This window comes from Dipodomys spectabilis, unplaced genomic scaffold (genome assembly GCF_019054845.1).
Source record: "Dipodomys spectabilis isolate Male_0828 unplaced genomic scaffold, ASM1905484v1 ptg000526l, whole genome shotgun sequence".
Classification (NCBI taxonomy): domain Eukaryota; kingdom Metazoa; phylum Chordata; class Mammalia; order Rodentia; family Heteromyidae; genus Dipodomys; species Dipodomys spectabilis.
Window position 1 is genome coordinate 3,756,420 of NW_024871203.1, and position 20,785 is coordinate 3,777,204.

Below are 20,785 nucleotides of genomic sequence, written 5' to 3' on the forward strand. Positions count from 1 at the left end.
CTATTAATGTATAATCTCCAATGTAATGGAAAGAGAACAATGTAACTTTGCTGAGTAAATGAAAGCACCAAGAATAACTGCCAGTGGGGAAATAAGTAGAATTAGGGGACCAAGCTTTTGAAAACCTCATCTAAACTGCCTACTATGACAAAAGAAAAGTAGTATTGTGATATTAGGGTAGATGATTTATGAATTAAGTGTATCTTTCTAATGGATCCTATAATTTTTGATTATGCCTCTCGAAAGTTGCATATGCTGACATAATTAATAATTTAATTTGGTGGAGGTATTATAAGGCCCACACCTCAATAAGCTTGGAAACTCCTAATTGGGATAATAGGAAATTACTTGTCTTCTCCCAAATGCCATTGAAGTAGGTCAGGATAATTAATATTCAAGCTGACTTTTCAGTCAAAGGAAAATAAGACAAGTCTCATCTGTGTACTTTTAGTACCATCCATTTCAGACTAAAATGAGTTCAGCCTGAGAAATCACAGCATGACTCAGTTAAATAATTGAATTTCAAAATAAGACAAAAGGTACCCTAGTTCAACCATGTGAACAAGATTGAAGCCTGTTCTAAGGAAGGCTAAATTTATACCTCATAAGATGGGCCAAATTCCACAGCCATAAGGAAAATTTAGAAGAAATTTAGGATTTAGGCACACCTTGCTTCTTAGATTGCCTTGTAGGCACCATATAATATATGCCATTATATAAGGTGAAATAAAATACTAATGATAACAAAGGGGTCTGTTTGATGCTATAATTCTTCATCCCAAAGGCATATTTTCATGTTTTCTTCGATTACCCCTTTTGCTAACTTTCCCGATATTTCTTTTTTAAAAAGTTATGTTTTTCCTATCTTTAAATAGTTGTACAAAGGGGTTACCATTCAACAAAACAGTTTATGAATACAACGCATCTTGATTGATATCACCTCTTTCAGATACATTTCATTTTAATTTTTTGAAAAGCTGCAAATGCCAGATATAGCAAAAGTATTTCCCCTGTACATCTACACTTGATTACTATTAATTCTGCTTGGTGGGTCAAACCAGATGGTGGCCTTGGGCAGGACAGTCAGTAATGAACAGATTGCTGATAGACTTCGACTTCTACAATTATAGGCTGCCTAATGAACTGTGTGATAGTAAAGTCACTGAGCTGCGTTGAAAAGTGTGATATCATGTGACAGCTGATACCATAGCTACAGCTTCTCATTCCTATGTGTAATTTGTGCTCTGTTGGCATGATATTAACAGCTTGGGTTAAATAAGCAACTTGTATCTTCACTGCCAATGAATACTCAGGTTAGTCATAAGTGTGCTACCCTATAGCTAGATCAGAAATTATATTTTGAATTTTAATGCTGTTTCTCCACATGAATTTTTATCAAGTTGCACACTTCTAACTACTAGCAATGATATTGCAATCCCACCTCATCGTTAGAATGGTAAACATAAATTGCATCAAACAAGGACCATCTTTCTAGGCAAGCATGAAATGCATTGCAATGTTGAGTACAGTTTGAAGTACACTGAGACATCAAGTGGAAGATTTATGGAAAAATACCCAGAAAAAAATGGGGCTACCCCTCTTGTGAAACAGATATGATTGAGAGAGCATGGTTGCCCCAGAATGCTAGACTATAAAATATGTGATATTCAAATTATTGACACACTAGGGATGTTCTGCCTTATATGTTCCACAAAGGGAGAGTATACTGGGAAAGATGGACAGTACCAGATAGTTACTCATTGAGAACCTGAAGAAAAAAATCCTACTCACTTAGGAGTACAGAACAGAACGACAAAAAAAGAGACTCTAGAAGAAAGAAAGTCTGCAGCCATTTAACTGGAGATGCTCCGCGAGCTCCTGGAAACCTGAAGAAAGATCAGGAATGGTACCATGTTTACCCTTTGGATCCTTTCTAGCGCTTTCCAACAAATTGACCAGGATGAAGTGCTAAAGACCTTTTTTTTATTAAAACAAAAAACAGCAGTATCCATGACTCTCCTTATAGAAATGATGGAAAAAAATTCTGAATAGAATTCTCTATTTTAGAGAGTGTGCCTAATTGCAGTAGTTTATTTTAAAATTCCTTGGATGAAGTTAATTTTTTCTAATGTTTATAGAATACTCAACAAACCACATATTTGTTCATAGCAATTGTGCAGTACCTGGATGAAACTTGAACTGACATTTCAAATTCATCTTAAAATTTTAGAAAACAAGCTATTAATTCTAGGAATTGTTAGGACACTGAGCATGAATTATGTCTGCCAGAAGTCCTACAGTGGCCTAGCATGACTTCTTAATATTTCTCCACAAGACTGTTCCATAATCTCTGAGAGATGTCACTGTTGGGAGGGCTTGGCAAGTAATAGATGGTAATTACCTTTCCTGCACCTTTGTAATATTTCTCATGGAGATTATGGCTAAAATATACTTCATACTGAAGCTGTCTCAGCATGTGAAGTTTATTATAAGCAATTCGTACATTTTCATGGAGATTATAGCTACTGAAGCTGGTTCAGCCTGTGGGGTTTATGATGAGCAATTCTTATATTTTCTTGTAGAAGATACAACATTTTCATTTAGTAATACAATGAAGATCTGCACTATAAAAAGAGGTTTACTGTGTTCTCATGACAACAGTCACCAATGTGGCTCTCATTTTAAATGAACCAAACTTCATACATCAGGCTTCTGACCTATTGGTAACTTAAGAGTTGTTTTTCCAATTGTGACCAAAAAACTTAGATCACTATATCCTGTATCAAATTCTTGCAAAATGGGCTGACAGCTCCATTTTTGTTCCTATGTTTTAAAAAGAGAAATTTTTTAAAAAGAGAAGGGGACCAAATTTGTAACTACTTTCATCACCATTGGTCTAAATTGGCTCAGATTGCATTTTGAGTAAAGTCTGCTATACTATTTCTCCTATACTTACATTCTTTTGCATTTCATGTTTAGGATTTATAGCCAAGTTATAATTTTCTTCCTAACCAAAATAATGTGGGTTATAGCCTTCCCTTTAAACTAGCCTCACACTTTTGGAACACAATATTATGTCAGCTAAAAAAACTTGGTGTTAGCATGTTGCTTAAAGTACTTGATTCCCACCAAACATATTCTTAATGCCAAAACCCCAAGACGATTATTTAAATGACTTTTCTCTCTTTCAAGTTGATTTTTATGAAATTGATTTTTTCATTAATACATATCTCCAGAAAGTAGATGAATGTGTTGGCAAATTGGTTTCTAGAAACAAGTTCAGCTATTTATAATAACAGACATGCGATGTAAAATCTTTCTCTGGAATAAAACTGTTTTTTGATTTCTCCTTTAAGTCTGACATTGAAAGGGTGCACGTGTGTGTGTGTGTGTGTGTGTGTGTGTGTGTGTGTGTGTGTAGGGGATGGGTGAATATGTGTATTTGTGCATGTTTTCACTTATTCAACCAAAGTTCAGGGGTCTGCCAACATCCTGCCTGAAGCATTTGTAGTTTCTTATTTGAAACTCGGGGGGTGGGCAATTACTGTGGAAAAACGGATGAGAAGAAAGTAGATAAGAGAAGGAAGAAAAAGGAAAGAAAACTATTAACCTTAAAAGGCAAATGGGTGGTTGGAAAAAACAAACAAACCAATTATTTGTTCCAGTACTGGGTGTCCTGGCCCATAAGCTTCATTATACAGCATTTTTTTTCATGTTGCTTGCTAAAGTTCTGAAAGTAGTGCATCAAGGGAGACCTAACTTCCTATGCAGCAAGACCATGATTTTATGCAAGAAAAGTAACAATTTTATTTTTTGAAAAGGTTAGGGCTTTGTGTCCACGGACTACAAATCTCTGTAAGCATACTTACTTTTTTCTCCTATGTTTTCCCCTGCTGCCTCTCCTTCTTCTTCCTCCTCCTCCTCCTCCTCCTCTTCCTCCACCTCTGGGGGCTGCACCTCATCTTGTGGGTCACAGGTACTAACTGGCGCGTTCAGGCAGCAGTGGTTGAACCCACTATCTCGAGGCAGCGTGAAACTTCGAGGCTTGCCCCCGTTGCCATTTAGCACTTGCATCCTCTCGCTCTCAGCTAGAGGGTATGGCCCATAATGATCCTGTAGATGGCACTTCTGAGTTGGAAGGGTGGACTGCCGCCTGTGCTCCGGGGAGAGGGCTGCCGAGTCAGAGAAGACAGAATCCTCCAGGGGCAGAGTCTGAAGATAGTGTAAGCCCGAACTTGTCAGGGGCGTCTCAATTAAATCCTGCCAGGAACGGCGCTGACTCGCTGTCTTGCGGATGGGAGACACTGCACTGCTCCCAGTTACTTCTTGGCGGAACTCCTCATGGGATGACTGAGACTGAGAGGTCTCTGTAGAGGAGAGCCGGCTGTGCTTTGCTTCCACATAAGGGCTGGCACAACTCATCTGCAGGAAAGGAGCCTTTGATTAGTCTTCCTAGAAATATCAGATCACGTCTAGTGCCAAGGACCGTGTTGACCAGGAAATATTTAAGTGATTGGTTTTTAGGTGGTCAAGTATGGACTCAGCAAGCTTGTAGCCATCCCAAAGGTAGGCGCCAGATAGCATTTTTGTTTAGAAATAGAGACATGGATGAAATACAGCTGTATCAGGCTCTCACGAAAAATTCAATACATTAATACTATCTCACGCAATGAATGCTGTTTGTTAAAATGTGAGTGCTTATAGAAGAAATAGTCAACTAAAAATATAGTTTAAAACCTCAACTCTGAAGAAGTATATCATCTGCAAATGCTTATTGCTGGATCAGGCTGCTGGATCTGAGAGCAAAAATTGTATAGACACAGACTAAACCTTTCTTCCTAGGTGAATATGTGCCCCTGTGGGAGCCGACAGAACAGCTGTCTTAAGGTTTTGTCAAGTCTAGAGAATTAAAAATGTACACAGGATGAGATTATATCTTGTTGGGGATTAACATTTGCTTTGAGCATAGACACTGTAGGATATATAAACAAAAAAAAGGAGGGATATTTTTATCTGTGGAATTTAAAGTTTGGGAATCTATGTTGTGCATAAAGCGCAACCAAGGAGAAGGAAGGACTAGGAAGAGGAGAACAATGTAGAACACTTGCAGTGTACATACCTCCTGTGGCAAGCCTTACTCTAGTTCTGGGGGCTAACAGGCTAGGCTAAGTGCCTTTCTGGCAGAAGAGGCCAGATTTGTTAAATGTGATGGTCGCAAATGGGGTTGAGATGATCAATTCATTCCTCTTAATAAAGGAGTAGTAAACCATAATATTGGTGATAATATATTATAATAATAATAAAGGAGTAATAAAAATTACTTTTGTGGGTACTTGGTTACCTTTCAATGTATTAATAATAATGTGAAGTTCCCTTCTTGAAATTCACAAGTTGCTATATATACTTAAAAAGCTGTTCAGTAAATCTGTGTTTTGTCTCTCTCTTTAATAAATATTTTAAAGGAAGTATTCAGATCCCAATGTTTTAGGGTAAAAGGAAACATATGAATTATATCCCTGCAAAAACAGAAATTGAGTTAGGATGACTGTTGTTGTCATCTAAACCCAGCTTCCTTTTCTCTTGTGGAATATTCAGTCCCAATATAGGCAGAATTAATTGTTAAAGTAACTTGGCTAGGGATCTGAGAGCATTAGCTCTGATCTGAGATTCTTAGATAGTGTCAGTAATTTTGATGGCATAGGATGAAATGGTCTCGACAAAACAAGGACAATTGTTTACCAGTTAAAAGATCAAAAGCATAGCTTATACACAGAATTATTTGTACTGGCTTGAGAATTTTCGAGCACTATTTAAACATACACAAAACCAGATCCCATGGCCATCTAAAATGCTACATGCACAAATATCTTCACTATGGATACAATATTATTTTGTGTGGCACTGAGAATCAAATCCAGGGAATTAAACATGCTAAGCAAGAATTCTTCCACTGAACTACAACCCTGGCTCTATAACACTAAGTTTTATCAGTTGCTTCTAAAGCACATAGGAATAAAATTCATTCATGTGGAGTAAGGTCAATTTCTATCTCTTCTTTAAAGAATGTTTTGGTTGATATCTCCAGGAAGACCACTATGATATAAACAGTTCTAATCTGTTCTGACCACTATTTTCTTGATTAAATATTCTTTGAACACTTAAATATTTCCTACTTGGAGAGAGTGAGGGAAGGGTGACAATGTTCAAAAAGAAATGTACTCTTTATGTGACGATTTATGTAACTGTAACCTCTCTGTCTACCACCTTTACAAAAACAATAAATAAATTAAAAATATTTTTCTTCGTCATGTTAGACTTCAAATTTATTTTTCCCTAAAAAGCCTGAGGTTTGACCTACAATTCCCTACATAATTTTTTAAACATACACAGGGATCTTTCAGGTGAGAGAATCTGGTGCTGTATTAAGCATACACTTACAGAGGGAGGCCGTGGGTAAGTATCATAGGGAGGTGGAGGACTGTCCTGTTTTGGCGTTGATGGAGTGTCTGCTTCTTCCTTGTCACTCTCACTCCAGTAATCTGAAAATTCATACACACAGATACATCAATGTTCTAGGAAATGTTTCTAGTCACATTCTAGTAACATACGTTACTGTTTAACAAAATGAAATTAAAATTCCACTCCCATACCACATTCTCCAGTATTCCTTTAACCCCAGAGTCACCAACTTTTGTTCTCAGCTGGTGTTTTGAAGATGAAGGGCACAATCACCTAATTCCAACCTCCCTTTAAAGCAAGGGCTCACACATAGCTGTAATTTTGTGGAGTAAGGGAAAAGGCAATGTGGAAGCCAACTGAAGTTTATGGTTCTTTCAGTTCTAGACCAAATCATTCTGAATTCAGTGCCAATTAATGAGTTCTATCACATGATGCATCTCAAAGTTGTATTATTTTATCCTAAAGATGAATATTAACACAAACAGTTACAAAATAACATTCTCAATTATTTTCTTTGGCTTCAATTCACTGGTTATCTAACAAGCACCGTTTCCAAAGTCATGCTGACATGAATCTCCCTAACACCATACTCCCACTTCTCTTTTGAAACACATGGCAAACTCTGATTCTTGCCAAATGCAAAAGGGCAAATCTGCTGATGAGGCTATAAGTTCCAAACTTCAGAACTACTTAAAAAGGTAGAAAATGTAAGCCAATAGACAAAGTGACTTGACAGTCTTCAGGCAAGAAAGAGGGTGAACAACTCTGAGAGATGTATTACTAGAGGAAGCGGAAATCAAAGCTATTCCACTAATCTCTTAGCCACCCTGTAGATAGTAGGTTAATTTTTATGTGATTTACAAGAACAAAAATCCAGAAGTATTATCTATACTAAGCTCAGACAAGAAAAGGTATTAAAATAAAAGGTTCTTTATGCTTAGGAAAATTTAAATCACTAAAGATCTATCACAAGGCTCACCTAATATTCAGATTTAGATGAAAAATTAGAGGACATATTTTTACAGCAACCTTTCTCTTGGCAAAAATTCTCAATTGTAATATTTGCCCTGTGGTGCTGATTAATAATAAGCATAACTAACACTAATGGTAAAATTATCATATGGCAGATAGGAGTAATGGACTTGGGATTTGGATTAAGAAATTGCATTGTCTTAAAGCTCTAAGGATTGCTTCTGAGTCTGTTTTAACATTGTAGGAGAGTTCAATGTGAAGCATATTCATTATTATTTAGTCTTTCCACCTCCTTCTAAGTTTTAATTTTGGTTACTGTGAGTAGGAACTCTTCATCAAAGGATACCGGGAATAAAATAAATAATTTAATAATAAATAATTTAGGCCTTCAAGCACAAGGATACTGACCATTATTTTCCTTTGAGTAAAAGACAATTGATGGCTAGTTAATCTAAATTTGATGTTTTCTCTTACTAGAAAAACATAGGAAAGTGGAAGATGGTAGAGCAAGCCTATAATCAAGAAGTGGAAGCAGGAAGCAGGAAGACCTTTTGTTTAAGATAAGTCTGGTCTACATGATGAGACTTTTCACCTGCCCCCAACCAAACCAAAACATAGAGAAAGACAGTGACATATTTGGCTAGTGACAGTGTAACTAAGTCTCTCCTTATGAATTAATATAGCTGCTCAGACACAGATCATGCAAATGCAGGCCAACAAAGCATGACCTATATAATAAGGCAGATGTAGGTTCAATTTTAGACCGAGTTCTGTGTCTATGTCTTGAAATGGTTCCTTAACCATACTTCTCTTCATTTGTTTTCTTAATTTGTGAAGGGGGAGGCTAATAACAACCATTATGTGGAGTTATGTTTAGGAGGTACCAAATAAGGTAACTTATATTCAAATGCCTTGCACCCTGAACACAGTAAGTACTAGGGCTGCTTATCTTCCTGGATGTTTTTGTAGGTAGTATGCTAGGGCAGTCTGACCCAGATCACAGAGGCAATAAAGGCCTGGCATTCATCTTCTTGACATTAGTTTTTATTTTTTTAATTGTAGCAATTTCCATCAGTGGAAAGTGAAATCTGGAGGCCTGTGTTATTGACTAGGCAATTTTATGAGAGCCTGAAATCCTACTTGGGAGTCAGTGTGAATCCCTCAAAGCAACAGGCTGGCCAAGATTACTTCACTCTCATCCTTCTCATTATTTCTAGAAACTCTGGCTGATTTTTCTCCTTGATGCTTGGACTGATACCTTGGGATTGTGAGGAAATGGTTGTGTTTAGTACACGGAAAAGATCATCAGCATTTTATTCAGGGCTCCATAGTGGTAGATTTGGGAGATTCTCTCTCTCTTTTTTTCTCCTCAACTACAATAGAAAGAATTCATATTGACTATTTGATACAATTCTTGGTTTATTAAAAAGCACCATCAATCTAAAATTTTCTTGTGTTGCTTAAAAAGGAGAGAACTACCACTCTAAAAATTAAATTCGTATACTAAGCTATATGTGATGGTATGTGCATGTGTGTGTGTGTGTGTGTGTGTGTTTAGGAGAGAGAGAGAGAGAGAGAGAGAGAGAGAGAGAGAGAGAGAGAGAGAGAGAGAGTGTCCCAAAAAGGCTACATTAAAAATTTAGTTAAGCTCTTTGGGTGTGTGTGGAAAATTAGAGACATGGCATCGTTTCAAGGCTAGAACTAGTCTAAATTTTAATGAAAGATCAAATGAATTTATTTTCAGAGCTGTCTCACAGCAGAAAATAATTGGATATTTTAACATTTCTGGCACTGATATGTAATATAATACTACATGTAAATTTATAAGTAATCTGTATAAGCAGTGCCATGCATGACCAGAAGAGGCAAACTTCTACTTTACTTTCATGTATGGATTCAAAAAGATAATTTCTAAAAAATGACATTTCATTAGAACTATCAAATAAATTTCATTTGCTTTTGTGTCATGAGGGCTTTTCAAAGACCTCAAATATTTATCATTTCTTTTTTTTTTTAAATAAAGAAGCAACTTTATTGAGAAGGTTCCTACAGTGACTGGTCAGGGTGGCAGGACAGGCTCGGGAGCTGATACTGCGACCCCGAGCAGTCCCCATTCTTTGGTTTTTAAAGGCAAAATCCATGAGGTCAAGCCTGGTCATGGGCAGGTGACCAATGGGATTGTACTACACAAAAGGATTGTACTGTCATACCAGACCACACACAGGTGGAGTTTACTGTAAGCATGTGCGAAAGGCAGGGTTTACCGTAAGCCTACAGCCCGTGGTGTTGGCAGTTAGAGCCAGATTACAACCAAATATTTATCATTTCTTAATGGCAAAAGTATCAAAATTCCTTTTGTCTAGCTTTTGGAAACACCTAGTATATTATCCTCTATACTCATCTTATTAAGCAATAGCTCACCACACATTTAATTCCTCCCTTGCTATGCTTTAGTACTCATGCATCATCCTTTCCCCACTCTTCCCTATTCTTTGAAGACTAGCAGTTACCAGTCTACTCTCAATATTCAAAGAAGTAATTTTGGATGAAGCTGAATTCTAGTATTTGGCATAGTATTCGGGAGACAGGAAATATCTATAGGATATGTAGAATACCTCAAGAAGTAATCATACGTGAGATAGGAAATCTAGTATGCTTCTGCCATATGTTAAAGTGCATTAGGGACATACATTCTATGTGGAACTAGGAATTATTTCAGATATTTTGTTGTGTTGCAGTAGCGAGAGAGATGTGAATTGTAACAATTGTAACACTATCTGCCTACAATTTCTACCACACTTTGCTATGTATTAAAATATATACTCACACAATAGACCAGGGCAGAATGAGTCCACAGAATAAATACTTTTTGGAACCTGCATATGGAATGCAATGTACCAGTTCTTTCATCCATAATGAAATTTGATAATAATGAATACAGAGGAAATTCACTATAATCAAGATCATGCTCAGCTTCAATGTAATGTCAATAAAATACAAATGTTAACACTGAAAATCCAAGCTTCCTTGTTTATGTAGATTGACACCTTTCCTAGATTCATTCTCCTACCAATATATTTCTTCAGACTTCTAATTCTTATGCCTTTCAAAGAAATCATAAAAGAAATCTATAAACAGTTATAAGAAATTAATTTATGTCTTTTAAAGATATCTGAAAAGGATAGCTGGTATGTTTTTCAGTACTCCTACCACAAATTTAGGCCTATAAATTACAATGAAGCATGAAGGTGAAAAATAAACTTGTAACCATTAACGTATGTCTTAGTTACTGATTCAACACTTCACAGGCTTAACTGAAGTTTGCCTGTGCACACTGACTGAATGGAGATTGCTTCTATATTATCTGTGGAATTATTCATGCTGCTTCCATTCCCCGGAATGTTTTAGTTACTTCCTTGACTTTGTATCCTTCTCTTGCAAGAACCCATTCTGAAAATAGAGCAAACATAAAATCTTTCCTGTTGCCCTTCCTGGGAAGATTCTCTTTAGCCCCTTTTCCACTGAGTTTGAATTGTACATTTTAAAGTTTTGGCTTCTATTATTTTATGAAGACAGGTTTTTTTTAAACCAGGATATAACTTAATTTCAGAGAGGATGAGTGTTTCTTTCACCTTCACACAGAAATTAAGGGTGTCAGTTGAGGATCTTGCAAATGTTGCAAATGAGGGTCTTAATGTTGAATAAATAAAATCTATCATCTTTACATTAGGCTCACTGACTACTTTTTCCAAGAAACATTTACTCAACTACTCCAACTTCTTCTCATGAATTAAAAAAAAAAACAAATTTGCATCCACTCAGCAGATTTTTTATCATAAGTTATACTTTGATTTAGTAACTCATTCATTTTTATGTGGCTCTTCAGTTTTTAAGTGATTTCGAGGATGCATTTCTGAAGTTCTCCATAAGATGATAAATTCTTCTTAGCATCAACCATGTTCTACTTATTTGAGATCTTCCTGTCCTATCTCTTCACTCCACAGCAATCCACCAATCTCCACTCCCTAATTCAAAGCACAAACCAAAGGGTGATAAATGTTGGCACACGTGAAATGTGCCCTCTACCTGTTTTTATTTTTATGTTTTTAAACAGACTGTAGACAAAATGGTTTATACATTACAGGTGGCCAATAATAAAATCAAAAGAAGACTTTTCAAAGTATGAAAACTGGCTTTCTTGTAGTTCAAAATCTTATAGTTCAGAAGTAAAGCTGTATTGGCAAGTAGGCATGTACATTTGTCTATTGATGGCTGCTTTCACATTAGGACAGCAGTGTTGAATCATTCTGACAGAGCATGTGTGGCCTTCAAATTATTATTTGGCTCTTTATAGAAAAAGTTTATTGATACTTGCCTAAACATTTGGTGAAAAATTAGTTTTGGGACTGGTTATCTTTACTGGATCTCTACAACTTTAGTTTTTACATGTTATTAAAATGTTTTTGCTGAGATTTCTACTGTAAGTCTGAAAGGAAGTAGGCTTTTAGAATGTCTACATCAGCAAACTAGCTGTGCTCATTGAAGACATAACTCCAAATACATTTGTGTTAGTATTTAAATTCTTTTTACTTTAGGATGCTTTAAATAATTAAAAAATGATTCATGTTTCCAAGGGATGTACAGCAAATAATCTTTCAAAAATGTTCTGCTACTACAGGACACTGACCACAGCTTGCATTCTTGACAAAATTCTGAAATCTTGAGATTTCAATTCTGCTCCATGACACTTTTAATAAATCTGGGGTAAATGCCAAGGAAAATCCCCTAAGATCCCAGTTGTATAATAAGAACATAACCAACTGAGATAGTGTAGAAAAGATCATTTTTAGTCCTAAAGATTTTGTTTTCCCATAGGAAATATAAAGAAAGGTCAATAATCAGGAGAGGACTCAACATTATCTGCTTTCAAAACTCATGAGTTCAGTCCTTATCTCTTCAGCTTATTGAATTTTACCTATTAGGTGCTATGGATTTAAGGTGCCCCCTCTCCCAAATAATAATACATAGATGTATTTTTCTCAAGTAATTGTAATGAATCACCATAAAGGATAACGATATGAAAAAAACCCACAATACTATTGTAAAATAAAAGGTTTTCCTTTTTTTTTACCTTGCTCTTGCTTAATCCTCTCTCTTTCTGCATATCCTGCAGTCAGCATATTTATTCTGTTAAGCCACCTAAAAAACAAATACTGAAATCAATATTTTAACTTAATTTCTTAAATTTTACTCTTAGAAGTATTACAAGATGTCTAAAACTACATGGAATACATATATGTTTTTATTCTTGATAAAGTCTTCAATGAATCATATTTTACTGTAGTACAAGTTGTTCCCACACTAAACATATTATTTCAATAGAGTAGCTGTTATTATTTGTAATATAAAGGATGTTGAATTGAGCAAGGTTGGATGTAGAAGCACTCCAAATATTCCTGCTGTTCCATATCTTCAGAACAAATGCTTCTTTAGAGATTCTTAAATAATATCAGGCCCTGATACAAGAAAAAAAGTTATACACCTTCTGTATAAAAGTACTTTTACTATGAAATGATAGTTTTGATTAAACTCATTCAAGTTTAATAGTCCAAGGAGAAATATACCTTAGGAGTAATTCCAGAAACTTGTCTCTATATACAAAAATATTTAGTTTTCCAAGGACAGAAAATGCTTTTTATATTGTTTGGAGCTAGAGTGAGTAAATTTGGATTTTCCAATATAGTCAACATCATTAAATTGTGCCATAATCTGATGTATGTATGTATGTATGTATGTATGTATCTAATATGTATGTATGTATCTAATCTATCTTTAAAAAAACTTGTGATTGAGGTTTTCTCCTAAGATCTTATCTTTTCTGTCAAGTAAAATACATTCTTTGAAGTAACTCAGAATATAATTTCACCATTTTTGCCAAGTGGTATTGAGTATATCAAATACCTAGCATATCTTGAAAAGAAGGAAAAGTTATGTCTTTAATAAAATCAATTTCTTGAAAACTTACACTTTAATTTTGGTAATAGGTCACTTAAGGTCAAGTTTCATTTTGGCAAAAGCTATAAGTAATTATCATCTCATGTATGTGTGGGAAATGAAAAAGGTACTAGAATCCTGTAAAACACTGATCACATGAATTCAGTAGAATATACTCCAGAAGACTGTAAACTAGAAATCAATAAGTTGATTTTATTATAAATAACTTTTGACAAATATTTCTACTGATTAGTGAAAGGTTAAAATTAAAATGTAAGCAAATTCATTTGCAGTGAGAAAGAGGTTGCATTTGTCCTTTAGGGAAAATCTTACCATTCTTGGGAAAGACTGGCTTGATGGTTTTAGTGATAAGATGATAACACTAAAGAAAAGTTCTTCGTTGAAGATTTTAATACAGAACTATATATTTGATACTTGAAAAATATCACTGAAATGTAATTAGATCAATATTCTAAAGAACAAGATCCTTATGAGATAATACAAAAAATTTAAAAAGGTCCCCACAACATTTCAATTGAATAATATATATTAAGTGGCTGCTATGTGTTGAATAATGAATTATGCTGTAGGGACACTGAAATGAGTAAGACATAGTTTCTGCCTTAACTGAACTCTAGAATTGCTACACGGTATAAGACAGTTGAAAGTTTAAACTGCTTTTAGGAAGAAAAAAATTATATTCATAATAAAACGTCCCTAGAAAGTGAATAAATGGGTTTGTCGTGGCTCCTGCATGTAATCTGCCCTACTTGTGATGCTGAGAGTGGGAGGATCATGATCTGAGATTAGCACAGGCAAAAGAGTGAAAAAAAACACAATCTCAAAATAAGAAGCAAAAAACAGGGCTGGAGGTGACTCAAATGGTATAGTGCCAACATAGCAAGTGCAAGGCCCTGAGCTCAAACCTTTGTACTATAAAACAAGTGTGTGAATATATTAGGCCACTATGGATAGCTCCAAAATGCTAAATACCACACAGTTGTTGGCATTTCCTTGGAAAACATGTCATTAAGGTTTCAGCTATTAGACACTTACTGATGAACTTGGTTATGATTTACTATTTTAAGTTATAATGAAAGTACACATGTATTCATTAAAGGATGTTAGAAACATTTAGTGGAAGCCTATATGAGCAGGGTACTGTTCTAGGCACACAAAATACAGAGATAAATGAGCAAACTTGTTTTTATGATGCCTATCTCTTAGGAAAGCAAACAACACATAGGGGTACAAATAGACATAAGTAATATATATATATATATATACATATCCATATACGTATATACGTATAAAAAGGAAGGTAAAAAATGAAAATATCAAAGGTGGTGGGAAAATGAGGCTATTTTAGGTAAGGTGGTCAAGGATGCATATAGTGAATTTAGAATCATTTTACTATATTGATAGGAAAGTTCTTTAATATTAAGTCCTGAATTGTTACCTTACCTTACCCTACTAATGCTTTAAAACAAAAAGTTATAGGCAAGATGATTTTGCTTACAGTGAACAGGAGTTGTCCAAAGTGACATAGAATAATTAATTGAGAAAGAATTAAGAGTAAAAATCATGGGAAATGTATAAATAGTAATTAGCCAAATAGAAATTGGTGATAAGCACAATTATAAGGTCATGTTTACTGATATAGTAAATAGTCTATAGCTCAAACAAATTTAGTAAATATATCTCAGAATACTTTATTTTCTCTTCATGGATTTCACACAAGAAAACAACAATTAAAATTGTTTCAGTATTCATTAGTAAGGGAACAGATGAATCATAGTGGGATATTCCATAGCTTTTCAAATTACTCATAATCAAACATGGAGCTGATATATAGATATGTACATGCTCAGTTCTTTTTGTCAGTCCCGGAGCTTGAACTCAGGGACTGGGCACTGTCCCTGAGCTTCTTTTTTGCTCAAAGCTAGCACTCTACCACTTAAGCCACAGCACCACTTCCAGCTTTTTCTGTGTTATGTGGTACTGAGGAATGGGACCTAGGGCTTCATGCATGCAAGGCAAGCACTCTACCACTGAGCCATATTCCCAGCAAGCCATCCTCAGATTTTATAGAACAAAATTAAATTTAAATTTAATAACTAGGTCCTGTTACTGCTAGTACCATATAAACATTTTTCTGAATTGGGAAGAAAAAGATATATTACTCTGTCCCACAATATAGTTCCATACCATGTAGATATGATGATACTTTAGAAATTATGAAGTGACCAGATAAATCACATATTTACCTACTCTTGAAGGCTTAGGCAGTACCTTTAAAATACTATATATAGAATAAATCAACATCTGCATTATCTTCCTGTTATATAACAATTAGGTGACTAAACAAAGCTATATGTGGTTGTCTCTCCTTATCACTAATCTTTCGTATCTTTAACACTGACTCTTTTCTATGAACAAGTAATATTAAAAACTCTGCATACTGAAAGTAAGTACTAACCAAAAGAAAAAACAAAGCAAAACAATAACAATTCCATGAGAATTAAATTTTAAAACAATTCATTATTTCAAGTCCATTTATTTCTGAAAGGTATAGTGCACCATGGCCAGGCTTCTTTACAATGGCCCTTTCACACTTAGAACATAAAGATTATATTTTTGAATATTTTTTCTTTGACCTATTGCTTAGAAAAAGTAACAAACTGAATCACACAAGTTTGTGTTTTTCTCCTGTGACACATGCAGAACTAGATACATCCATAGGAAGCTACTGCTAACATGAAGCCCAGAATGATTTTATTGTTCATAAAAATGTATTTTAAGCAGGTAATTTCAAATCTTAAAAAGGCCCCAATTAGCATGTATCATAAATGATTAAATCATGTGAGTTTTTAGTGGGAGGTGACTGGGATCTATTTTATCCATCTTTTAAGACAGGACATGCTCATGTAATGCTGTTTATTTTCAATTTGATTATGATGTAAACACTTCATTTTATCCCCATGGTACTGAGCTAAATATATGATAAAATTGACAGTAACTAGAACAGTAGAATTCTAAAATAATTAAAACACAAATGCATTCAATTTGCATTCAAATTGAGAACAAAGAGATAAAACTCTCTAAATTCAAGGTGCCCTCTACAAAATTTGAAGAAAGGTAGCTACATGAAAGGTTGGTTCCTTTATTAATAAAGGATCTAATCAAATATTTTCAACATCTTCTTTCTGGCTATTTCCTTATACCTTATTATTGGCTTTGCAAAACCTATGTTTGTGTTCTCGTGTTGCAGAGAATAATCTCTATAAAGACACATTGAGTGTTCATTTAGTTTGCTCAAGCCTACTAATGAAGCTACAGTTTTTATACTTAAAATGCCTGGAAACCATTTTTAGAGACATGTAAAGAAAGGCAAATGAGATGGAATCTCAATGTTGTTTTGATTTGCATTTCTTTTATGGCCAGAGATATTGAATATTTCTTCATGTGTCTATTGGCCATTCTCACTCCTTCTTCTGAGAAGTCTCTCTTTAAGAAATGTACTCATTACCTGACATGTAACTGCAACCCCTCTGTACATCGCCTTTACAATAACAATTAAAAAGAAAATAAAACAATTGTATTGCATATATTTGAGGTTTACAACCTGATATTGTGGGTAAATGCTGTTATTTAAAACAGGATAGCCACATGGAACTATAGCGGGTCCACAATACTTTAAACCAATCAATCTAGAAACTTCCGGGTTATTTTCTAAGCATTACTGAGAAAGCTTAGAATTTAATATCTGATAAATACTTTTTTTGTGTGCCAGTCCTGGGCTTGAACTCAGGGTCCAGATGCTGTCCCTAAGCATTTTTGCTCAAGTCTAGTGGTCTACCTTAGCTCCACTTCCAGCTTCTTAGTAGTTAATTGGAGATAAGAATCTCACAGACTTCCCTACCCAGGATAGTTTTGAACTATGATCCTCAGATTTCAGCATCTTGAGTAGCTAGGGGGTTATAGGCATGAGCCACTGGCACCCAGCTAAATACTTTGAAATTTAAGTAATACTCTACCTGTTCATGTCATCAAGATGTTCAGCAGCAAAATAAAAGCTTTTGATTTTAGGATGACAGGCTTTGAATGCACTGCAAAAAAGGACATTTATTTTTATTACAAATTGGAAAATAAGCATAAATCAAATTATTATAAGGGCTAAAAGTGCCTCAACATCTAACCCAAGTTCACACACACACACACACACACACACACACACACACACACCCCTATAGAATCTATCACGATGACAGAAATCATTGTAAAGTTCAATTTTCTGTCCTTATAGCTGTTTTCTTGTTATCTCAATTTGAAAGCATTAGATGAGTAACCTATAATTTAAAAGCTGGGAATTAAAAAACAATCTTATCCCTTCTCTCCCTTTCCCTGAATAAAACCAACTTACTATTTCTTGCGGCATTCACTGGCTCTGTCAATCTTAAATTCAGGCAAACTGATGAATCCTTCCGCTTTTTCATCCTAAAGAAGCAAAGTTGTGTTTTAGGTTACTATACAAAAAGTTTCGAAGTTTATACTGTATGACTGTGCCTTAAGTATATATACTAATAAGTGTGTTGATTTAATTCCATAAATTGGACATGATAATTCTATTCTTAACCTATTATAATCTATAAGTTGAAAGTATGCTTTGAATACTTACTTTACTGTATTAATCATTTTTAATTTAAATTTAATCATTTATTAATCATAATATTAAGATAAATATAGAAAATATCATCCTTTTTCAATGTAAAAGATGTTTTATAAGGAATTTTCTGGAGCTTGGGATGTAGCTCAGTGGTCAAGCACTCACTTGCCTACAATGTATAACGATTGGGGTTCCATCCCCAGAAATGCAAAAATGAAAACAAACCAAAAAAGAAAATTTCTAGTGAGAAAGTATATTTATTTTTATAACATACAAATACTGTAGTTTATATTTGCAATACATAATTTTCTATTATTTGAATGCTCAATCTAAAATGTAGAAATGTTTACTAATTTAATTTCCTTGCTTTCCTCCAAACATTCTCTTATCAAACCTGAATTGATTGTTTTCTAGTTGTGCAACTTTTTCTAATTGTGGTTTGTGTATTGATGGATGACTTTACAAATGAAAAAAGTCAGGCTGCTCTTCAAATATCTAGCTTTGTACACTTGTTATTAGTATAATGGTGACTTTTAATCTGAAAAATGGAATGAAATCTGTATCTCCTATTCTGTTTGAACTGCACAAAAATATGATACAAGAGTTATTCTGACTCTTAAGTTTGGTACCAGTTATCCCAATTAAGCTAAGACTAAAGGTTACATCCTTTTATCCTTGGGTTCCTTGTTCTGATCATGACCAAGCTTCTTTGAGGTTTACTATCCCAAGTTTTTACTTGGTCTTCTATACCAATCTACACCTCTTAAACATCAGTTTTAAGCGAGAGTATACTCCTATTCATTACTTCAAAGAAAATATATAGATTTTCAATTCTGTGTATATGTGATGACTGAATTTTATGCAAAATTTAAAAATCAGATGCTACTGGTAGTGACTGGAACTTGTATTATATAAAGAAATATTTAGACTTTTCCACTGTGTTAATTTTAATGCCCTTAATTAAAAAATTAAAAGTCTAAACAATTCAAAATACTTCCAAGGGGTATTGTTGCCACATAATGATGTAAAAAGAGTACATTTTCTTCTACAAAAATCCTGCCAAGGTATTTTTTGCATTGCATACCATGCAATTATCACTCATCTCTCTCAAGATTAACACAGTAACAAAAACTTGCTCATTAAAATATAGCTTCTGCTTAAGAAAAAGGGGAGACTACAGGTTTTTGCCAGTTAAACTTTGAAAAATAGAATCTAATCTAGTGTATACTGGATAAATCTACAAGTGACCTTACAATAAAGAGAAACACAAGATGCTGTATCTTGTCATAACTTGGTTGACATATTAAAAAGCATTTACTATGTCTAACTAATACAAATGTGTGCCAAAATTACAGTTTGCTTAAAATAAGACATAATACTTGGAACAGTGTTTCATGCCTGTAATACCACCTGTTTAGGAGCATTGTAGTTTGTGGCCAGTCCAAGTAAAAAGGACAGGGAGACCCTCACTTAGACAACAACAAAAGATGGACATGGTAGTATGTGCATGTCATACCAGCTACTAAGGGGACATAAGTAGAAAGATTGTGGTACAGGCAGGCCTGGACAAAAAATGTGATACTATACTTCAAAAATGACTAAACCAAAAAAAGGTCCAAGGATGTAACATTCTCCTACTTGAGCCAGGCAAAACAAAACAAAACAAAACAACTCCCCCCCACCAAACCAAAACCAAAACCCCAAACCCTAATAATACAGTAAACTGACAGCTATCAAAAGAATAAAAACATAGAGTTGAGGACATATCAGTGGAAAAGTATATTCTTGGCATATTTTTGAGCGACATAAGAGATTGTGATGATCACCCTGGGTATAAATCAGTCCTACTCTTAATACCACAAAAAAAAATACATTAAGTACACTCTCCTCCCCAAAAATTGGTCTTGTGAAATGAATACTTGGTAATTTAAAAACTAGAGTACTACTTCATTTTTTCTTTAAGGAAAACTGAAATAAATTGAGATAATATTGATTTAAGTTACTAAAGTGCATTCTCTTCAAAAATAACAAAGAAAAAAATGCAAAACTTGGAGAAAAAACTACAAGACATTAAAAAATCAATATCAAATTTCCATGTATATTGCTTTTAGCTGAATTACCATTTAAATTAGCATGGTAGTTTTAGTTACATATATAGAATTTTGTTATACCTTACCTGTGTTTCAGATATATTGCTACATCAGGATTATTAAGACAATGATCCAGAACTCCTAAATGAAACCATTTTAAGAGGTTGAAGGAAAAAATAACTAGTAGAAATCTTTTGAATTAAATTTAAAGTAAGTGACTATATGATTATTTTGATTGCATGATTTTTAAAATGCAAGTCTCAAGATGGTGACATTCTTGGTTAAAGATAAGGAATAGAATAAGAAAACAAACTACTTTGACTTACCTCTTCATTAATGTACCAGTACAGAGATGCATCCTTTAGGACAAACCAATATTTCTTCCATTTCTGTGAAAAATAACTCTTTGCATCTTTCTTTTTCCAAAGCCAGCCCTCACAGTCACCACGGCCAAGATCCTTGCAAGAAATTCGCCTTTTGCTCTTGCCTGCTATAGGCCCTAAAGATAAGTGAGTGAAAATGTGCTTGAGATTTTAGAAAAGGTAATAATATAGATCTATAGGTCCTAAAAATAGGCTGGAAATTAAAAAAAAAATAAGCTGGG

General features: G+C 34.4%; 1 protein-coding gene across 4 annotated transcripts in view; it reads right to left on the bottom strand.

The window, feature by feature from the left end:
- The window catches only part of Cnksr2 (connector enhancer of kinase suppressor of Ras 2), a 218,098-nt gene that overhangs the window by 36,455 nt on the left and 160,858 nt on the right, over positions 1-20,785 (bottom strand). For all 4 annotated transcript variants that reach the window (XM_042670199.1, XM_042670198.1, XM_042670197.1 and 1 more), the window contains 6 exons: positions 20,508-20,680; positions 17,849-17,922; positions 17,463-17,534; positions 12,563-12,630; positions 6,439-6,539; positions 3,870-4,422 (listed from right to left, as the gene is read on the bottom strand). In XM_042670199.1, coding sequence (XP_042526133.1) covers positions 3,870-4,422; positions 6,439-6,539; positions 12,563-12,630; positions 17,463-17,534; positions 17,849-17,922; positions 20,508-20,680 — 1,041 coding nt within the window. The remainder of the gene's footprint in view (positions 1-3,869; positions 4,423-6,438; positions 6,540-12,562; positions 12,631-17,462; positions 17,535-17,848; positions 17,923-20,507; positions 20,681-20,785) is intronic.